At 45.1% G+C, this 19,345-nt stretch overlaps 1 protein-coding gene and 1 long non-coding RNA gene across 2 annotated transcripts in view; one reads left to right on the top strand and one right to left on the bottom strand.

Moving 5' to 3' along the window:
• The window catches only part of LOC105455449, a 365,202-nt gene that overhangs the window by 124,383 nt on the left and 221,474 nt on the right, over positions 1 to 19,345 (top strand). The window contains exon 7 of the mRNA XM_011698775.1: positions 2,350 to 2,452. Within this exon, the coding sequence (XP_011697077.1) occupies positions 2,350 to 2,452 (103 nt within the window). The remainder of the gene's footprint in view (positions 1 to 2,349; positions 2,453 to 19,345) is intronic.
• LOC105455448 overlaps positions 2,590 to 19,345 on the bottom strand; it is a 51,815-nt gene continuing 35,059 nt past the window's right edge. The window contains exon 2 of the long non-coding RNA XR_975117.1: positions 2,590 to 2,777. This is a non-coding gene — a long non-coding RNA (uncharacterized LOC105455448). The remainder of the gene's footprint in view (positions 2,778 to 19,345) is intronic.

The following is a 19,345-nucleotide window of genomic DNA, read 5'->3' as shown; positions in this document are numbered from 1 at the left end:
TGAATCTGATTTACGTGTGACGCGCCATGTACGCGCAAACTTTCAAAAACTTTCGAAAACGATTCCGGCGCCACTCTCCGCATTTATTATCATAATACCGCATCATGGCATTATCGCTTTTCGGATAATGCTCAACTACAAACTAATCCACGAGACGCGTTTGCATTTTGCATCCGAATACCTCTGACATCCCAGTCATTTATCGTCGTTTACAAACTGAAGACATCTTATTCGAGCATCTGTCATATTTTATTAGCGACACAAACCTTTATTTTATGATAATTTTATACCAAGAATTAAAAAAACGCAGAATTTTGTACAAGCTTTTTCGAATCTTTGCTATCTATTATCCAAATTTTTATTCACAATTGTTCCAAAGATCCGCGAGGTAAAGATATTAAAAATAGTTTAAGGTTTCTGAACAACGGTATAATACAGTTTCTAGACTTCTATTAGACAAGAGAGGCAAATCAATTCGGCTAATTGTTAGAATTCTAATATTACATGCTCGCTCAAGCGATCGTGAGAAATCGATGGCACGTGTTCGTGTGTAGGTATTTGCAGTAACACTGCATGGAAAATTATGGCAGCTACAAATTTCACTTCCCGGTTCACTTAAGAGCACGGGCGGATAATCGCGTCCGGCGAATTCGAGTGGGCCAACAAATCTCGCCGGCCCGACCATAAAGGCAATCGCACGAACGAGAGAGATCTCAGTTCGATTTATATGAACGCCGGGGCGCTCGATACCCGGGCGGACTCGTCCACCATTAAATCGAGCGTCGCGAGAGATCGCTTTTCGAACTCGCTTCTCCGCTATTTTTCCCCTTTCTCTCTTTCTCTCTCTCTCTCTCGCAAGCGCGCGCGCGCGCGCGCGGCAGAGAGGATTTCGCGGTTAACAAAGAAAGAAATCACCGCGAGACGTGTCCCGATAAATCGCCGTGAAACGGCGAACAGAATGCTGCGGTTCGATCCCGCACGAATCGTGGCCTGTCGATCGCACGCGATCGCCGGTCCATCGCGATAATTAGCGGATATCAAAGAGTCGTAGCGAATATCAAAGACGACGAGCTCGCGAACGTGCATTTGACAGTCGAGCTTCGCAGTCGAACGTGCGGTCATACGAATGAATCAATGCTGAAACGCTGATGACGCTCGTGTACGAGAGAATTTTATCTGTTATATAAGACGTCGCAGATATTGAACATTTTTCCTCCTTTCTCTTATATATTGATCGTTTAACAAGATTGTGCGGAGGAGTTAAATCCTTTTGCGAAACTCTGATTGCCATTTTATTTATAATTCTGTTCCCTATTTAATTGTCAATTTAAATGATGATATCTTTTCGCTGATAAAGTCGAAGGCTATTACAGAAGAATGAAAGTATCTTACAGCGTTCTCTGTTTTCATTTATTTCGCTCGGTTTAGCTTCCAAAAATGAAGCTCTTTCTGCGACACGCGAAAACTCATGAAGGGGAAATAGAGCTCTTGCAGCGGAGAATGACGCGCGCGTCTTGTTTATTTTATTTCCAAAAATTAAACTCCAGAATGCAAAATCCCCGGGACAAGGAAATAGAGTTCGGGGAATAAAAAATGGCACGTCCATACGTCTACGTTATTCCTAAAAATTAAATTCCTTTCGCAAAATGTAGGGCACATACGGGAAAAGTAACACGGTCGCAAAATAAAACACGGTGTGTCTCTCCGGTTTATTTTACTTTCAAAAATTGGAGGAAAAAGAACGGCAGAAAAGAAAAGATCAATTCCATCAAGAAACGGCAGAGTTCGAAAATATATATAGGAGCGCGGTGAGTCGCAATCGTGTGTTTATACTTTATTGTGTAATCAAATAAAGTATCTCAGTAATTATTTAGTGATTATTGCAGCCAACAACGCGTAAAGCCATTGCATATATAATCTGTACATTTTTATAATGCGATATAGTTGTTACGTCTTATTCGTTTTGTTCACCGTGCGAGTTCGAGTTTGGAATCTGGATAATAGGATCTGGATCATGCATGAGATTATAGGTTACTTCGCTTTCCCGCAATCGAATCGTGAATCGCTCACTTGGCTGATCGAACGAGTTCTTGCTCGTTAGCGCGCAATTGCCTCGCAAAAAGAGGCAATGTTAATTACCGTGGAACGAAATTGGGCGTCTGGATGCTAATTCTCTCGATTTGCGCTGATCATATAAGAAAATAATTTTAACGCGGATATGATAGATGAATGTGATTTTTATTGTTTAACTAATGTCTCACGAGATTTAATTTTCGTATGTATTTATCTAAAAAGTACGTGATACAGGCTTGTGTGACAATCGGTATATATGTGCAATGCTGTTTACAGGGACAGGTGCATCGCCATGTTAGCTTAAACTGGACTGAAGGACGAGTACGCCGCGGAATACGGAAGGATGCCAAGGCAAAGGGACCGCAAGATCAGGTATCAGGTAATGTCGTGAAATACGCCGACCGGAGTTTTCTCGCGCTTGCTCTCGCCCGTGCGGGATGTCGTCCCTTTGTTAGCGGGCGTTTTTGCCCTGTCTCCCTTCCGTTCCCCTCCCCCTCTTTTTTTAACAGCTAAAACTTCTCTCTCTTGTTCCTTTTTTTTTCCGTGCAAAAAAGTATCGTCCCGGGTTGATTATTCTGGGAAGGTCGTACACGAGGGTATGACTTCGGCAAAAAGGAGCTTGGTCCTTTGATCGGCGCATTAATGGAAGGCTCGCCACGTCCGGTCGTTGCGTTCGCGGGAAGAGCGACACCGGAGGAAGAGTCCTGTAAAATAAAGAAAGAAAGACTTTAAAGAATTTAGCAGGAAAATTAAAAGTATATTATAATATTTACAATAATAACGATGGAATACGATGGAATAAATATGATGGTAAGATTTATTTTGTTTGCGAAATCTCATTAAGTATGTATTTGGGCAAACGTATACGTAGCTGCTTATATTATTTCCATAACTCTACAAACTTAGAAAGAAGCATCGTCGAAGATATAAATGGAGAAATTTGAAATAAAAGGGTAATACGTATAAATAACATGCGCCAAATCAAACTTATCTTCTCATTCTATCAAATTTCTCCGGTTAAATAAGGCTTGAGCTGCGACCGTTATAAATAATCTCGTTTGGCATGTAAATAACGGCTTCCGTTGAAAAGTCCCGTTTCGAGAGGGAACGAGATAAAATAATAAAACGCCACTAAAATAACAGATATCCGTTCACGTTCTAATTTTCGTTCGAATTTAATTTTTTACTCCAATTAATCCGTGCGATCGAAATTGAGCGTTGCGAATAATTCGTCGGGGGATATAAGCGGTTCTCCGTGGGCGATGGAAGGCGGAAAGAAGAGAGAAAGGGGGATAAAATAGCGAAGCTGTGTAAGATAACACCGTGTTGAAGTAACGATCGCGCGCGCGCTGCGAACTTTCCTGTGCCCTCCTCCTCCTCCTCCTCCTCTCGCGGCTTCGTCCCCCCCTTCCTTCCTCCCTCCTCTCTTCGTACCCACTATCGCCCTTCGCGCTTCCAGCATCCAGGCGTCAAAGGAGCGCAGCCACTGGCTAATTCGATAATGCATTTTCGGAGGGTGGTTCGAGTGGCGGAAAAGAGAAAGGGGGAGAGTGAGAGAGAGAGTGAGAGCTTTGATTCGTCCAGCCTGAGATTACAGAGGAGGAAATCGGAAACCGAATTCCCATGTCGCGTATACCTTCCGACAGGTTTAGACGAACGATGCGTTTCGGAAATTCGGTTGAATTCGGAAAACGCCGACGTAGGAAACTATCTATTATCGTGACACTTTCAGGGGGAAATTCTCGTTGTAGTTTCGGTTGTGGCGATACGCGAATAGAAATATAGTATATGTGCCAAGAAATTGTATATACACATTTTAATTGGCATTGAATAATTTCTACATGGTATTATCATTTTTAATATCTTAATTAACATTTTAAAATTTGTTAAATAAATTTCAAATTATTTTGTAACATTATTAATGTATACATTTTGTATAAATTAGTTGCAAATGGACGTGACGGATATAATGAATGTTTACGAATCCCTTCGAATATCGTATTAATTAAGAATAATTTTTTGCGAATCTCGTTTTGCCTTTCACACGACTGTACATTCCAATATGATTACAACGTCATCACGCTGACGATCTTGCCTGTTGTGCATCTCATTAAATTCTCAGGACACTCGCGAAGGATGTCGCCACGTGTGCGAGTCGAGCGGGATGCAAGTTTCATAAAGGCGCGCCTCGTGAAATCGTAATTATTACGAACTGCGTTAATTCGTCGCGCCGGAAACGTGGAAAATTACGCGAAGAGAGGAGGATCGCGACATGTAGTCAAGTTCGCGGAATTTCATAGTTGTCAAAATTGTCGTTATACAATGAAGACAATAAAAGTATAGAGATATAAATTTTCCCGTAGATTTTTTTTACTTTTTATCAACTTCATGACACATATATTTGATTCACTTTTCCGATCAAGCAAATTTTTTTTTTAATCAAAACGTCCAAAGACAATTAGAATCATTCCAAAATCGGCCTCAAATATCGAAGCGTTCTAATGTCCCCTAATGATTCCATTTTCTTCCGATTTCAATATTCTATTAGATATTATATAGAATTGTCGAAAGACTATCTCGAGTTTTTGCCCTTCCACTTATGTGTACGAAACACACGTCCCGTTGTTTTTTTGTCCAGATACTCTATCGCATCGAGCTCGAAGCTTCCGTGGAAATCGGAGAGAACGGGGGTTTCCCGAGTCGTTCCTTGCGCGCCTAATCCGTCTCGGCGCGTCTCGGATTCACCGCGGCCGAATATATGTAGCCGCGCTAGTTAAACCCGATAGTAGCGCGGCCAAAGCTTTGAAACGGGAGATTTTGCGCGTTTATTTGTCATCGATATCCTGGACACTCCATTCCGTGTGCTATCTCTCCTCCTCCCCTCTACCCCTCCCCCGTCCTCTCCTAATGCGGCGTCGGATCCGATAAATCTCTTCTCGTCCGCGATATTGCACCGGCCGATCCGGAAAAAAAGCGCGAATTACACGCGCCAGACGGTCCGTGCCCCGCGCACGAAGACCGATTTTTTTTTCTTTTTTTTTTACGACAATCGCCCGAACTGTAAACGTTATCTTCCGATTTATCCAGGAAAAAACGCGGCAGTCGTACAATGCGAGCGGTATCCGATTTGGTTTTTATTTATGGATTTTTTCTGCTAAACTGCGGTTGACGTGGATAGAGAATAATCTGTTGTACAGAAAATTATTTTGGAATCGAAGTGCATTGAAATTGAGAGATGTGCCGCACGATAAGTGATGCACGGGAGTCTCTACATTGGCGAAACTTTAGCGCATTAGTGCACCCATTAATTTAAACAAATCGCAATCAAGTGCGAGCCAGACGTAGAGTTTTGTCAATATACAACTATCAAGTGTGGTCAGTATTATAAATATAAATCCTTTATTTTTTTTCCCCCTTTAACTGCTACATGCTAAAGAGCGTACATTTTCCATCTCGATTGTACGCCGACATTTTTATGCGACATTTTTACTCGATATTAAATGCAATTTTAACGTTTTATACGGATTAACAAACATTAACAGCGAGCGAAAGCACTTGGCGCGCGCGCGCGACTGCGGGCTCGATAAAGCACACAACGCGTATACGGCGGGCCCGCCGTCGTACCCCTTCCAGAAATTATCTCCATTACCGTCCCCCCGCGACGCGTCGCCGCCGGCTCGCCGAGGTGTGTTTTCTCAGCACATACGCGCGACCGCTCCGTTAAGAGGCCGAGGCGGCGACAGCGACGATAATTTCCAACGGGAATATTTTCCGAGGGATGAAACCGCCCCTAACGCCACGCGTGAGAGGGTGCCGAGAGTCTTTGCAGCCCTCTCCCCCCTCCCGTCTCCCCCGCTTTCCCCTCCTTCACCCCCCGGGCGGCGAGTAAACTCTCTCTCTCTCTCTCTCTCTCGCCCTCTCTCGTCCTCTCTCTTACATTTTCCATTATGTTCCCCGCAAGATTTTCCGCGTCCTCGAGAATCCGCCCCCGCCGCGCGTGTAAATTGGGGCTTTCGTCGCGACAAGGCCGACACGGACGGGGGGCAGAGGGGGGGAATTCGGTTTTAGCCTCACGCCGTCTCTTCCAACAGGTTTAATGGCGCGCCTATGGAGGAGGGCGTTAAATTTTGTCACCGAGCACAAAGGACCCAAAGGGTGAGAGCGTATCGTTTAGCGCGCGCCCGAGTGGGTGCCCCTGAAATTTTCGTCCGTCTCACCCTTCGCCCCGCTCGTCCTCCGTATCTCCTCCCCGCCTCTTCGAAAGCCTCCTCACTTTAGGCGCTAACGACGTTACTGATAATTACGATTTTGCAAAAGAGGTGAGTGAAATTCGCCGAGTCGGAAGGACTGCTGGATTGCTGAGAATCACCGCGAAGGACTGTCACCTGACGTTTAGTAATGACTATCAGGTACAGGACAATCAACATGACTCTGTTATTCCGCTTTCTCCAATAATAAAACATACTTTCCACTCCTGCCAAACGGAATTATCCGAGACTCATTAGAGAGCGTTAAACGTTCATTAAGCGGTTAATTTGATCTCGCCGTATCTCTCGTGTATATCTTTTAAGCGACGCACCGTCTCGCATCATCAGCGCGCCATTTTGGCGCGGTAACACGAGTCTGTACGTGATCATTACGAGTGTAATTCGACCGAGGAGGAGTACCGAATATGTACCGATGCGTTATTCCGCCGGGGTCGTGATTACTATAACGTTATCATTCGTAGCCAGGTGGGAACGCGTCTGGGGCTTTGTATACACGTTGCCGCGCACAATTTCGCCGACTGTAATTAGCGCGCGGTCGCGAGATTGAATGTTCCTCGCGGCGTGAAATTTGCGCAAAACCGACTTTGATTAGAGTTTATTACCGCGGCGCGTTTTTACCGCGCGCGCCCCCGTCGTTGTTAATTATCGCGTAATATAAAACGGATGGCCGCCCGGCGTGCGTGCGGCCGGCGCTCTCGTACACGACAGTTACCACCGCCGTCGGGCGGGCAAAATGTTTAATCATTTCCCCGGATTGCCCGGAAACAAACAGGAAATGGAGCGCTCGCATCGTTGATTCGACGCGACTTCTAATGAAATTACGTATATATGTCAATGGCACACACGCGCGTCGCGCTCCACCGCTTCGTTCGTCAGTTTGCAGCTCGAAAATTGCCATTTTTCTGGAATAGAGGGACGCAAAATTTCTCCCCGTTATAAAATAAAACCGTAAATAAAAACGCTAGTATGAATAAATAACAAAATACACGCAAAACAGAACGGCTGACCAATTTCAACTCTTCTCTCTCTTTTTTTTTTTGGAGGAAAACTCGACTAGATACCATTTTTTGCGCTCATTTAATTACTCTTAATTGCTCTTAATTACATTACTCGCAAATGCATATTCTACCGAAATTGAAATTCGCTTGAAATTACGCAAAGAATAAAATTCGATTCCCTCCATCTTCGACGATTAACTCGCGAATAGTCGCTTGATTTTCGCTCGCTTGGAAAAAAAAACACTACCGATATTTCGTATTCGATACTGACTGAGTAGTCACAGCTCGTATTCTCGGCTTCGACGTGGAATCGAAGTCCCGCTTTTAAGGTCGGCATAATCCCGGAAGCTCCCGGAGTCGGCGTAAATATTTGCCATTCAAAACAGTGGGTGGACTTCGTTTAAATATCGATGACAGCGAGTACCGACGGGGTTTCGCCCCCCTCCCCCCTCTTCCCGTGCCTGGTCCTGTGAAATATTGACCGATTTTTGCGTATTCGATGTCGGAATGCGCGGGGAAAATGGTCGGGAAAATGTCGAGAACGCGCAATCGAAAACGCGCGCGACGTTCGTTCGCCCCGAAAATCCGATACAGACCGAGCTCGTTCGTTTAAATAATCTCTACATTGTATTTATCGACGTCGCTTTTTATCGGTCGCGACCGACGCTACGCGGCTTTTAAAAATCGAGAATTTTTCACCCCCTCCGATTACAATCGCAAATGCGTGCAAAGAGGTCAGAGCGCGGTGTGCCTGAAAAATTTATGTCTTGCAAAATCGATTTTACGATATCTCACGATAGACGCGCGCGTCGAAGAAATGGATCGAACATGTAAAGATGTCAGTGGTTTAAAAGTTATTTGACAAATTATTCCGATAGTAAAAATATCACACTATATATATATATATATATATATACTGAGAAAGTAGAACTGCGCTATACAAAATGAAATAAATTTCCGAAAGAGACGAGAAACATTATCGCAGATTAATTAGGAATTTCCATTTACTTAGGAACGAGTTTCCCCAAAGTTCCAAATTACAATTTTAATTTAATTAGAAATAATTTTAATACAGTTATAGAAACGCTTGTTTTTATAACTTTAGCACGCACACAATTCGCTCGGTCTGAGCAATATAAACTCCAATTACGTTAACTAGCATGGCGTGGAGCCGTCGGGACACTATAATACAATTTTAAGCTGGCTTTCTTACTTTTGCCTCAAGTTTACGCGGTAGCCGAGGAGGCTCCTGTCAGAAGGGATAAAATCTCATCAAGAAATTTCGGACGGGTCGAAGCCCATAAGCGCTTTTCTCTGATCATAAAGGAGCCATTAACAAATCCGCGTAAGCCGCGCGCGTATCCGACGCACCCCTTTTTCCCCGAACAAAAGACACCGGGCACAAATCGCATTTTGCGATCACGGCACGCACAATGCGAGAGATCTCGCGGAGAGTTCTCGCATTTTCACGTTAAATTTGTCCCGCGCGACAATAAGAGTCGCCTAAACGGCCGCCTTTCTGTCCGCTAGAATTCGGCCATTAGACACCATTGATGGATTAACTCCCTCCCCGGAGGCCACGGTCTGTCATCCGGAGTCGCCTTAAGTCCTGCCCGGAGGGTAGACGCGGCGATTTTTTGAATATATATATATATATATTCACGCGCGGAAAACGGCGACCGTTTAAAGGCGCTATTGTTCGCCCGGTGAGAAATATGACGGCTGCTTTCCCATTCTCTCGTCTTACCCCCGGATGTTCGGCATTTTCTCGTCTCTTTTCACGTCTCAAACCCCTCGACGAACACACCCTCTCGTTTGCGGCACGTTAATCGCTACTCTCTCACTCGCTCCTTCACTTCTGTCCATTCGTAAATGCTATATAATTTGGTTAGGTTACGGGGAACAAGTTTTTAATGCCCATTTTCACAATGTATGGTTACCTAAAGGTTAAAAATTACGAAGAAGTTTATTGTTTAACGACGCTTGATTAGGACCTAACCAACCAGTTAATTTGATGTCAACTCAACTGATGTACACGTAACCTTTAGTTTATTTGATTACAAGCTTATATGAAAGTGTTTTAATTAACTTTCAAGTTTTATTGTTAGTTAACCTAATTTTTTCGTTAATTATATATTATGAAAATGGGCCTAAGATGTAAAAAAAATATACAAAAATTGCAAAAAAATTTATCCTCTTTTATAATTTATTTTGCAATTTATTACTGCAACTAGCCTCTAATTAGCAATTATTTCGATTTATAGAAACTGACAAATACGTTTTATTAAATGTCATTGATAAGTAAACGGAGGAAACGAAGATTCGGTACATTCATTTTCTAGAAAGCCTCGTCGCGCTTCCCTCTGCATTACATTTTACATCGGTCGTTATGTGTTTAAGGTAACACGCGCGGCGACGAGAACGTGCAAATGCGCGCGGGAAAATTGCGACTGCACGCAAATGGGAACCGGTCGCGGAAATCGGTCGCTTAACTTGCCGGGATTGAATGTAAATCGTTACTCTGGCACTCGCGCGCGCGGCGGACGGTCCCCCGCGTGAAGGAGGGGGAATTCGTGTTTCCGGTTCTATGTGCAATCCTTCCCCGCCCCCGTTTTCACGAACACGTGCATTTTCGCAGTCGCAATAATGTCGCTCGGAGAAAACGTAAGAGAGGCGAAATAAAGCGACCGACCGCGACTAACCGACCGCCGTCGTCGTCGCCTTTCCGCGACGAAGAAATGTGTCGTGCAATATGGAAAATAAGTGCGGGGGTATTGAAGTATGGCTGCGAAAGAAACGGCGTAACTGTCGAAGGGGAGAAAGGCATTGCGACACGACGGTGAGAACGTTCAATCCGCATGGAGGGCGAGAGTCGCGGGCAGGTGAATGAATAATGAAAAGACGCATAGGCGTGTAGCGGAATATGGATATTTATTATACGAATCAAGATCGCGGTACATAACAGTAAAAATCATTTTACGTGTAATAAACGGAGGTAAACGAAGAAATGTTCTACGTTTTGTACAGACGCTTTTTTCCACTCTCGAGCTGCGGAATGATTGCGGGGCACTAAAAATTTTCCTCGCTTGGCACTTCGAAAGTACCGCCCGCAACTCAGGCGTGCGGTACTTGCAGCCGGTTTCATTCTAAAAACGTTGCGCGAGCGAGCGTTGCGGGAAGAGTGCTTTACGATCATCCGCGTACATTTCCATTGTGGGTCGAGCGAGGTGGGCGATAAAAAATTCGGCCGCGTTATTCGGAGATTATGTTGGCGCATTACAACGAGCGCGCCGCGCCGTGTACACTCTTATGCGCGCGCGCAAACGGCATTAGTTCTCCACCATGGCGGGAAAGAGACAGTCGAGAAGGGGGCGAGGAGGGGAGCTGCGTTTGCCTATTAATGCGAAACAGAAATCCAAACGGACTGTGTCTGGGAACAAAAAGAACGAGTGCTGCGAGGCGCCGTAGATACGTAGGGACGGAAGAGAGACGGGAAGAACGAATGAAGTTACACGAGACGCGAGAGCGCTGCAGTAATCCCGTTAAAGTTGGAAGGGTGCTATTGTGATTACCGATTCAGAATCAATTTGCACCCGGATCGGCTCCGGCGTGTCCTTTCGTACGCGTGTTTTTTCCTCGCATTAAGCTTCCGCGCGATTTATTCGACGAAAAACCTGCACGCGTGAAAAGTTTCTATACCGTTTTAGAAAAAGCACGGGAGTGCTTCGAAATATACCTATACGAAGTATTGACACACGAAATAAAATAATTTCTCGCAGCTTCGAGCAATTGTCGATTGTGATTTGCGATCCATATTATTTTAAACGCAGAGATATCCTTTTCGTAATTTAGCTTTACAATTAGTCGTGTATCATTCAAGATTCGCGCTACACTCGCATGAATCTCAGAGCTTTCGTTCTTAAACGCGTCCAGGAATATACCGCGGGTGGACGCGCCGCCGGTCGGTTTGTAAAATGACCGCTTAACTCCGCAGAAATTAGAATTCATCGCGCCGGTCCGAATTAAAGTCGCGAAACTTTTTAATTTCGTAATATGCAAATTAGCCCCTGCGACGCCGCGTAATTAATTCCGGGCGCGCGTTACACACGTGTGTTACGCGCGTCGGCCCGCCCGGCGCCGGTTTTTCCTCCCGCGAAAAAAGTCGTCCGCTGATGAAATTTTTACGCCGCTCTGACCACCCGCCGGGGATAAAAACTCCGAACTCCGCGAGGGTTTCTCCGTTCCTTCCTGTGTTTCCGTCATTTCCGAAAGGATTTTCTCGGGATGTGCGCAAAGTATCATGCAGACTCTGTGCCACGTGTAACGTGAACCTGGATTGTCCGAGACTTTTTATTTCTTTTTAATTTGCAGTTGTAACGTACTGCGGTATATATATTTGTATATATTATTTTACAAAATATTAAACATCCGTCATATTATAAAACTTTGTACATGCGTTTATAACATCAAAGATTACATTCGTTTCGCAATAGAAGTTAACTAATGTCAACGCTATCTTGATCGAAAGCTCCCAAAAAGCTTTTCTTTTGGTTATCGATACTACATCCCCGCGCTCTCATTCTCGCCCCGGCTAAAATAATATTTCACGTTTCTATCTCGCCTCACCGTGTCCCTGGCATTGATCAGTCCTTTCCGGCGGGAAAGCTGCCGAACCGCGTGCGAGGTACACAGATATATTGGGTGTATACACCTCGATGAATATTATCGATCAACTCTCGACGCGACGACGGTCACGGACGGGGGAAACGTTCCCCGAAACGCTTTCGGGGAAGTTCAGTGTCGTCGCGTTTGCAGGACGCGATAACAACTTCGACGTTATCCTTGCATGGCGAGGTATAACAGGTACCCTAAATTGAAGACCCTGTTTATTCATGAAGAAACATTAGGGAGAACTCATTTAAATGCACGGCGAACGGGGGAGGGGGGGACGGCGGATGCCGCATACACGAGAGAGCTGTCAGAACAATCAAAAATATTTCTCCCCCTTCTGATACTCGACTCCGTCTCTTTGTCTCTCTCTACTCGGTGTTTTGCCTCTTCCCCCCTTCCCCGTCCCCTCAGATATCCCCTCGAACAACCAACCAACCGTTCCAACGACCAGCGGAGAGAGACAAGACGCATTAGTTTTGAAAGCGTCAGCGCGAGCTGTTTCACCGGCATTACGTATGGAGTGCGTAGATAATGTAGACGAAAGCTTACGGGTGGCAGGAGAGAGGATGAGGCGAGATAGGGCTTTTCCGCCGTAATACGATCGGCAAGAGAAGGAGGGGGGGGGGAGGGATGGTCGTCGAGAGGGCGGCGAAAGGGTCGCCTAGCTGGCTGGTAACATCTTGCGCTGATGCCCCGATACACCATAAATTATTATATTCATATTATATCCCCGTCCCGATTTCGCGCTGCCACCCCTGTCGCGATTCCGTCCCGGGCGAGGGTTGCCGCGCGCCGCGCCGCGCCGGCGTGTTTCGTTTTTGCGAGAGGATTTATCTCTCCCGCGGCTCGGCACTCGATGGAACTGATCGCGACTACGTGACTACGACTCACCGTCGCCATTATGTGCATTCACGCGACGAGACTGGCGTACGAAATAGTGACTTTTTGCACGACGTGCATTCACGCGGGCTGATGCTTCGTACGTATGGCGGGATAATTAGCGGAAGCATCAATGGTTGCTTGATTAATCCTGCATGCCCAAATAGACGCGTTAGATTTATTGTTATTGGCGCGATTAATTGTTCCAATAGTACTATTAATTTAGAAGAGGGAAGAAAAATGAGAATTATATTTTGCTTCTTTCGATATTCACAACATTTATTTTTCTCTATTCATCAGTAAATAATGAAGGGATGACTTCTTAATTCACGATTTATTGAAATTTATGCTTAGAATAATTTTAAGGATGTAAAACCGCATACTCAGTTTTACAAATTTCCATTCCCGTCAGAGTCAACGATTATCGTACAGGAAAAATAAAAATTCAAGATCCCCTTATTCTTTATTCCTCGTCACTTAACACGTTAACGAAGTTGTCTACACACGTGGGCATTCACCTGGCTCGAGCTTATCTTATCATGCAAATGAAAGGACTCGCGGAAGGAGTTCGAAGGAAGGAGATGAGGATCCATGACGACGGTGACGCTCCTTGATATCGCGCGTGTCAGCTCCGGGATTTCTTGGCTTCCTCGCGCAGCTCGCGCTGCCATCATTTTGTCCCCTCCTCCCGGCCGTGTACTTTAACACCGCCCGTCGTCGTCCTTGTGGCTACCTTCGTAAGGATTCTCACGAGCTCCTCGCGAGACCCTCATCATCCTGACATCAATGCTCTCTCGCCCGAGCATCGCTTTTCTACGTGTATGCTGTACGTACACTCGGCACGTCTATGCAACTTCGATATTATGAAACGTGAATGTCCGCCTCGGGGCTCTGTCTCCCCGCTGTATCGGATGCGGCTAATATTTTGATCCGCGATACGTGCTCGCGATGCTCAAAGACGTACCTCGCGGACGAGGGATTACCACCACGGAGACAGAATTAAAAGGCTCGCCCCGATTCCGGTGCGACGGAAAACGCGAAGCGAATGGCATTAGTGTCATAAGGTCCGCATTCACGTCGTTCGTCGAAACGCTGAATGTGGTTTTCATCTTGCTTACCCTACATTTTGCGATGAAAGCAGCGATCTCCGTGTGTCGAACAAACTCGGAAGCTGTGTGGTCGCGTCCCGAATTAAATGTGAAGTTATATAAACGGAATGTCACATATGCTATTCGCAGAAACTGAAGAGATGTAATTTAATATTACGATCAATTAATTATTATTGAAAAGTCTCATAGCAGTATATATTGATTGAATACATTTTCAAATATTTTCTTTAGTCGATTAGATTAGATCAATTTTCATTTTTTAATAGCGTCGATTCGCGTCGCTATTCGATAACGATTTACATTACGCGTTTCGCCGATCGCGCGTCTCGTCGTGAGCGAATCGTGAGGAAACGAGCGTGCAATTCGTACGAGAAACTCCTTACGAGTCGTTCATCGGGTTCGTTTCTCGCCTCGCGCCGATAAATTCGGCTTCGCCTACCGCGAAGCTGCGCGAAATTCACCGGCGATCGATCAACGTCGAATGGAAAATGGGCTCGCGTGCCTCGCGACGAAGTTAATAGCGCTTCCCGCCGACGAAGAAATCGCCGAAAAACAAGCGCCGCGGAGCTTGCGGGGCGGGGGAGTAGGGGGAGGAAGGAGAGCCCGCACGGGCTCGTCGCTCTCTTCGCCGGCTTCGCCAGCCAGCCGAGCGAAAACGCGAAAACACTCATTAACGTCTTTTGCGCAGTATTTACCGTACTCGAGTACCGTGCGGGCGGTTCCCCTGAAAGCTACAAACACCTTACCAGCCTGGCAGTCTTATACGTGCAAAATGCGCCGCGCCTTCGACGAGTTCTTCGTCGGCACAATTTACTGCAACGTGACTATCCACGCGGAAGAACTGCTGAGAATGTATTCCGGGAATCTGGAGCGATGAAGTTATATGCAGAAAGCTCTTTGATCTGCATGAAACGTCATGTTCGAGAATAAAACTTCCGACATTCTAGCGGAGTCGGTAGCGATAAAGGGGGTTCGTTTGTTATGGATAATTGCTAATTGTACAGCTACACGGAAAGAACAATTTTGCTGAATCCAGATCTGAAAATAATTTTTGTTCAATAATTAAAATAATTTTGTGCGAAAGTCAAAATGATTGCTAGAATATCAAAACGTTTTATAGCAATGCTTATCAGTTTTAACACTCCAACAAATTATTTTGATAATTCAACAAAAAATTATTTTTAGATTTGTTTTTAGCAAAATTTTTAGACCTTTCAACAAAATCATTCTTTCCGTGTACGGAAATTATTCATCAGAAACGCTCGATATACTTAGCCGGCCGATGCGCGAGGTATTCACCTCTCGAGAATATGCGATCATTTATTTGTTATTTATTTCGAGAAGCATGCATTATTCGAAACCAAAGCGTTTGTGGCATTATTAAAGTTGTCCTTTTGGCTTCTCGAAATACCATATCGAGCTCCAAACAGAATTTTCACGTTCGATTAAATTTTCAAGGAATAAATTTATTATTAAATAAATTAAGGAGTGCATATAGATAAAAGGACTGAGTAAATCTTGCATATCAGTTTCAGCGCTTCAATCGTTTCTCATTCTCGTTGAAAAGATCGTTGAAACATCAACAATAACAACCAGATCCTTTCACGCGCAACTTCGTGTTATCCTCCTCGCCGAGGAAAGTTTGCCGACTCGAATAGACGCAACCAGCAGAGGGAAAATACGTGGGGGTGCAGAAAGGGGTTCGGAAAATTAGGCGGTCTCTGCAGGGGGAGAGCGACTCATCCCGAATAACGCCGACGCCGTTCTCAAAGAAGGCACGAGCAATAAGGTACCGCGGGTATAAGAGAGACACGTCTGATAATCCTCTCTCGGCTGGAGGAGGAGACTGCAGTGTCGCATAATCTTTCGCCTTCGTTCCGACCCTCCCTCGCAGGAAGTCGTTCTGTTTACCATTCTGAGGACGTCTTTAATATATAACGGGCAATTTTCCCACGCTCGCTACGCCGTAAACTTCCTCAAGAAATTGGATGTTCCGGGAGTTGAGGAAAGGAGGAAGCGCAGCTATATAAGGAAGGAAAAGGCAGAAAGAAAGAGAGAGAGCGCGAGAGGGAGAGAGGAAGATCTTCTCTGAAAAACAGGAATCGCGATTCAGCCGTCAGAACTTCATAATCTCCGCGTAGTCCACGCTCCTCTCCGTCGATTTCATATACACACGTATTTGGAAAAGGGCGATGATCCCGCGGGGATGCGCGCGCGGAGGGGACGGCTGAAAAGTCGTTTTAATATCTGACCTCGTTGCAACCAGCGTCGACCGACCGAAACTTTGCCGGGTCCCCTTCCCGTAACCTGCTCCTGTTTACCACCGAGCACGAACCGCCCGCCGCGTCTCATCCCCGTTCCCGTTCCCGTCTGCGTTCTGCGGTAAATGCGCCAGGAAAATGCATGGCGCGTCGTTAGCCTCCGTCGAGCCGGCGAGTCAGGTTCGTCGGTTAAGTCGCTGGCAACTTTCGTCTCCTTGTTGTCCCAATTTGCCGCGGCAGCTCCTACGGGGAATTATAAGCTGCTGTCATTTTTGCGGGATACGGCGGGAAACGCTGTGGAGAAGTTCGGCGTGATAACGTTCGAAAGTTCGCTCAATCAATGGATCCTTCGTAGCTCCTGTAGATGCATCCAGGTATGAAAAACCTGTGACAAAAGATTCGTTCCTGAATTCGCAGTTTTGATAATCTTTTTAACTCTGAATTCATAGTGTAACATTTAAATAAATCGAGCATTCAAAAGACGGATATTTATCACATTTTTACTTCACAGTTATAAAAATGTTCAGTATACCGATATCGATTGTACGCTCAATAATACCATCATCAAGTTTGATTAACGTTTAGTAATATCCTGATTTGTCATAATTATTTATCTTCTCTGAAAAGTGGGATACTTTGATTTATGTTCTTTAAAGCCAAAGATTTATACTTTGGCGGGAAGCCGTAACAGTCATTCTGCTTAAGTATTGTTTAATACACGTCGTTATGACATTTATCTTGCTTACACTTTGGCGTTGAAAATCGCTACGGGGATGCGCGGAACGTTAGTTTGTACGGGACAGAAACAGGCAGTGGTGCGAGGGGGTTAATACTCTGGAACGCAGGTGTGCGTGAAACATACCGCCTGCGTTTAATTTCTCTGCGTAATACCGCAGTAAAGTAGCTGGACTGTAACGGATTATTATACACGAGTCGTAAGCTGTTGAGAATCCCTCATACGCAAATATAATAATAATAATCTGAGAATATAACGTGGATAAACGCAACGTTATGTAATTAAAGCGAATTTGATTGAAGCTGCGGATGAACTATCGCCACGAAACTCTTTAAGCTCCTTTTCCTTAAGCTTTTTGCGCACACGAGCCTGCGATTAAGATTAAACCAATTGTTAATAATTTTGCCGAGAGCGAGAGTGTCGGGTTAATTATCATCCTTCTAAGCATCTCTTATAATGTGGAATGCCGATCCGTTGAAAAATATCCGTAGCGTTACACCATTCATTATTTCTATTTACTCCAAAATACCACGATCTTTTTTAGATATTTTATTTCTATATTACCTCGCACCATCGACGTACTTCGACACGTTGCGAGTAAATTTCGGCGTACTTTCACGGCTTTCGCGCAAGGAGAGGAGGAGGGAGATTTCATCTACGCAGACAATGCAGGCTGCATCGCCGTCGGTTGAGGACTTCGTTGACATAGTTCGCATGCCAGCCGCACTTGGGCCGTCGATCCTCCGCCTTTCTTGCAGATACCTGCGTCTCTAAGCAGGCTGACGTGCCACAGCCTCATTAGGGACTCTTAGGAACGCGCTCGCGCGCGAGAGACAAACGCGTCAACCCGGTCTGCCTCCCTCTCTCTCTCTCTCTCTCTCTCTCTCTCTCTCTCTCTCTCTCTTTCCCTCTTTCTCTCTCTCTCGCCGGAAATATCGGGAGGTGCGCTCTCGGGATTTAGCACGCAGCTGTTCGTACCATCGACGAGCCCCGAGGATTATCGCGGATAATCTCACTCCCGCCGTCTCCCCGAGGACTCCCCGCTGGACCTGGGGAAATACATAATGATGTAAATGACGAGCGTCGCGTGCCAGCGATCAGCGTATTTCTCAGAACGTTCGTTTCGATCGACTGATAACATGCAGGTTCCGAGGAATCGTTTCACCGTATTGTTTGTAAAATGAGAGCAGCAGTGGGTTACATTTCGTGTCTAAATTCGAATACATTTTATGACATTGAATTATAATTACATATATGTACATATAATATTCATACGCTATAAATTATGCATTTATAATTTATAGTATATAAATATAAATAGAATTAAATTAAAAAAAGTATATTGCTTTTTAAACGCCTTTTTTTTATATATACGTGACAGCTCCGCTCAAATCGCTGATATGGATTATTATTTCGAAATCTCGTGCAACCATTGTGCGCGCACCACCCTGAATAGAGAAACGCTGTTTGACTTTATCGCCATTATTCGCCTCGCCTCTCTGAGATATAGCGGATCAATAATAAATATAGAGCAATCTTTCTAATGTACCGCGGGAGCTCTCTCGCGATTCCGAGGATCGCTGTTTGCCGATGTACGGCGAAGTGATCGCACTCTCGTAAATTCTATTCAATCGCGCCGATGCGGGACGAAGAAGAATGCGGCCCGTTTTGTTTTCGCGAGGGGAGGGGGGGAGGGAGGAAGATGGAGTAAAAGCATGTGCGGTGGGATCGATTTGTAGCGTTGCGCCGAGCTGTCGATGGTCAATTCGGGCGTGGATAAATAAACATCTCGAGGAAGGGACGAGAGCAAGCTTGCTGCCACCGAAACGCTCTATTCTTCGAGTGGTTTTCCCGGAGTGCGGGCGATTTATCATTCATGAAAGCTTTAAGCGCTAAACTTTTCATGGATTTATATTATGCGTTTTTATTTAACATCAATAAAGGATTATTAATTGATAGATCTCTTGGAAGAGAGTAGAAAATTTTGAAAAGTAAATACTATACATCTCGTAAAAATTTCAGTGAACAAACGTGATGGAACTGTAAATGTGGACGATCTCGAACAATGCAGATTTTATTCGATTTAACATAATATTTGTATGTGTCTATGCGAGAAGCAGCCACTCGTGTTCGTGGAAAACGTGCCGTTTACGTTGCAACGGAGCACTTCGTTCGGGTAAAAACTCGATTAGAAGTTCGAAGTTTATCGAGACAACGGAGTTTAGCGATCGAAAGCAATTCCCTTTAAATCCTTCGCAAAGCAAATCGCGCGTCTAATGGATTCTACGTTAATCGTCTTTGCCATGTCGTTAACTTGACGCGATGCGCGCCGCGCCGCTCGCCCCGGGGG

The sequence above is a fragment of the Wasmannia auropunctata genome, unplaced genomic scaffold, assembly GCF_000956235.1.
Source record: "Wasmannia auropunctata unplaced genomic scaffold, wasmannia.A_1.0 LD335903.1, whole genome shotgun sequence".
Classification (NCBI taxonomy): Eukaryota; Metazoa; Arthropoda; class Insecta; order Hymenoptera; family Formicidae; genus Wasmannia; species Wasmannia auropunctata.
This window is presented reverse-complemented; position numbering and strand designations above follow the sequence as displayed.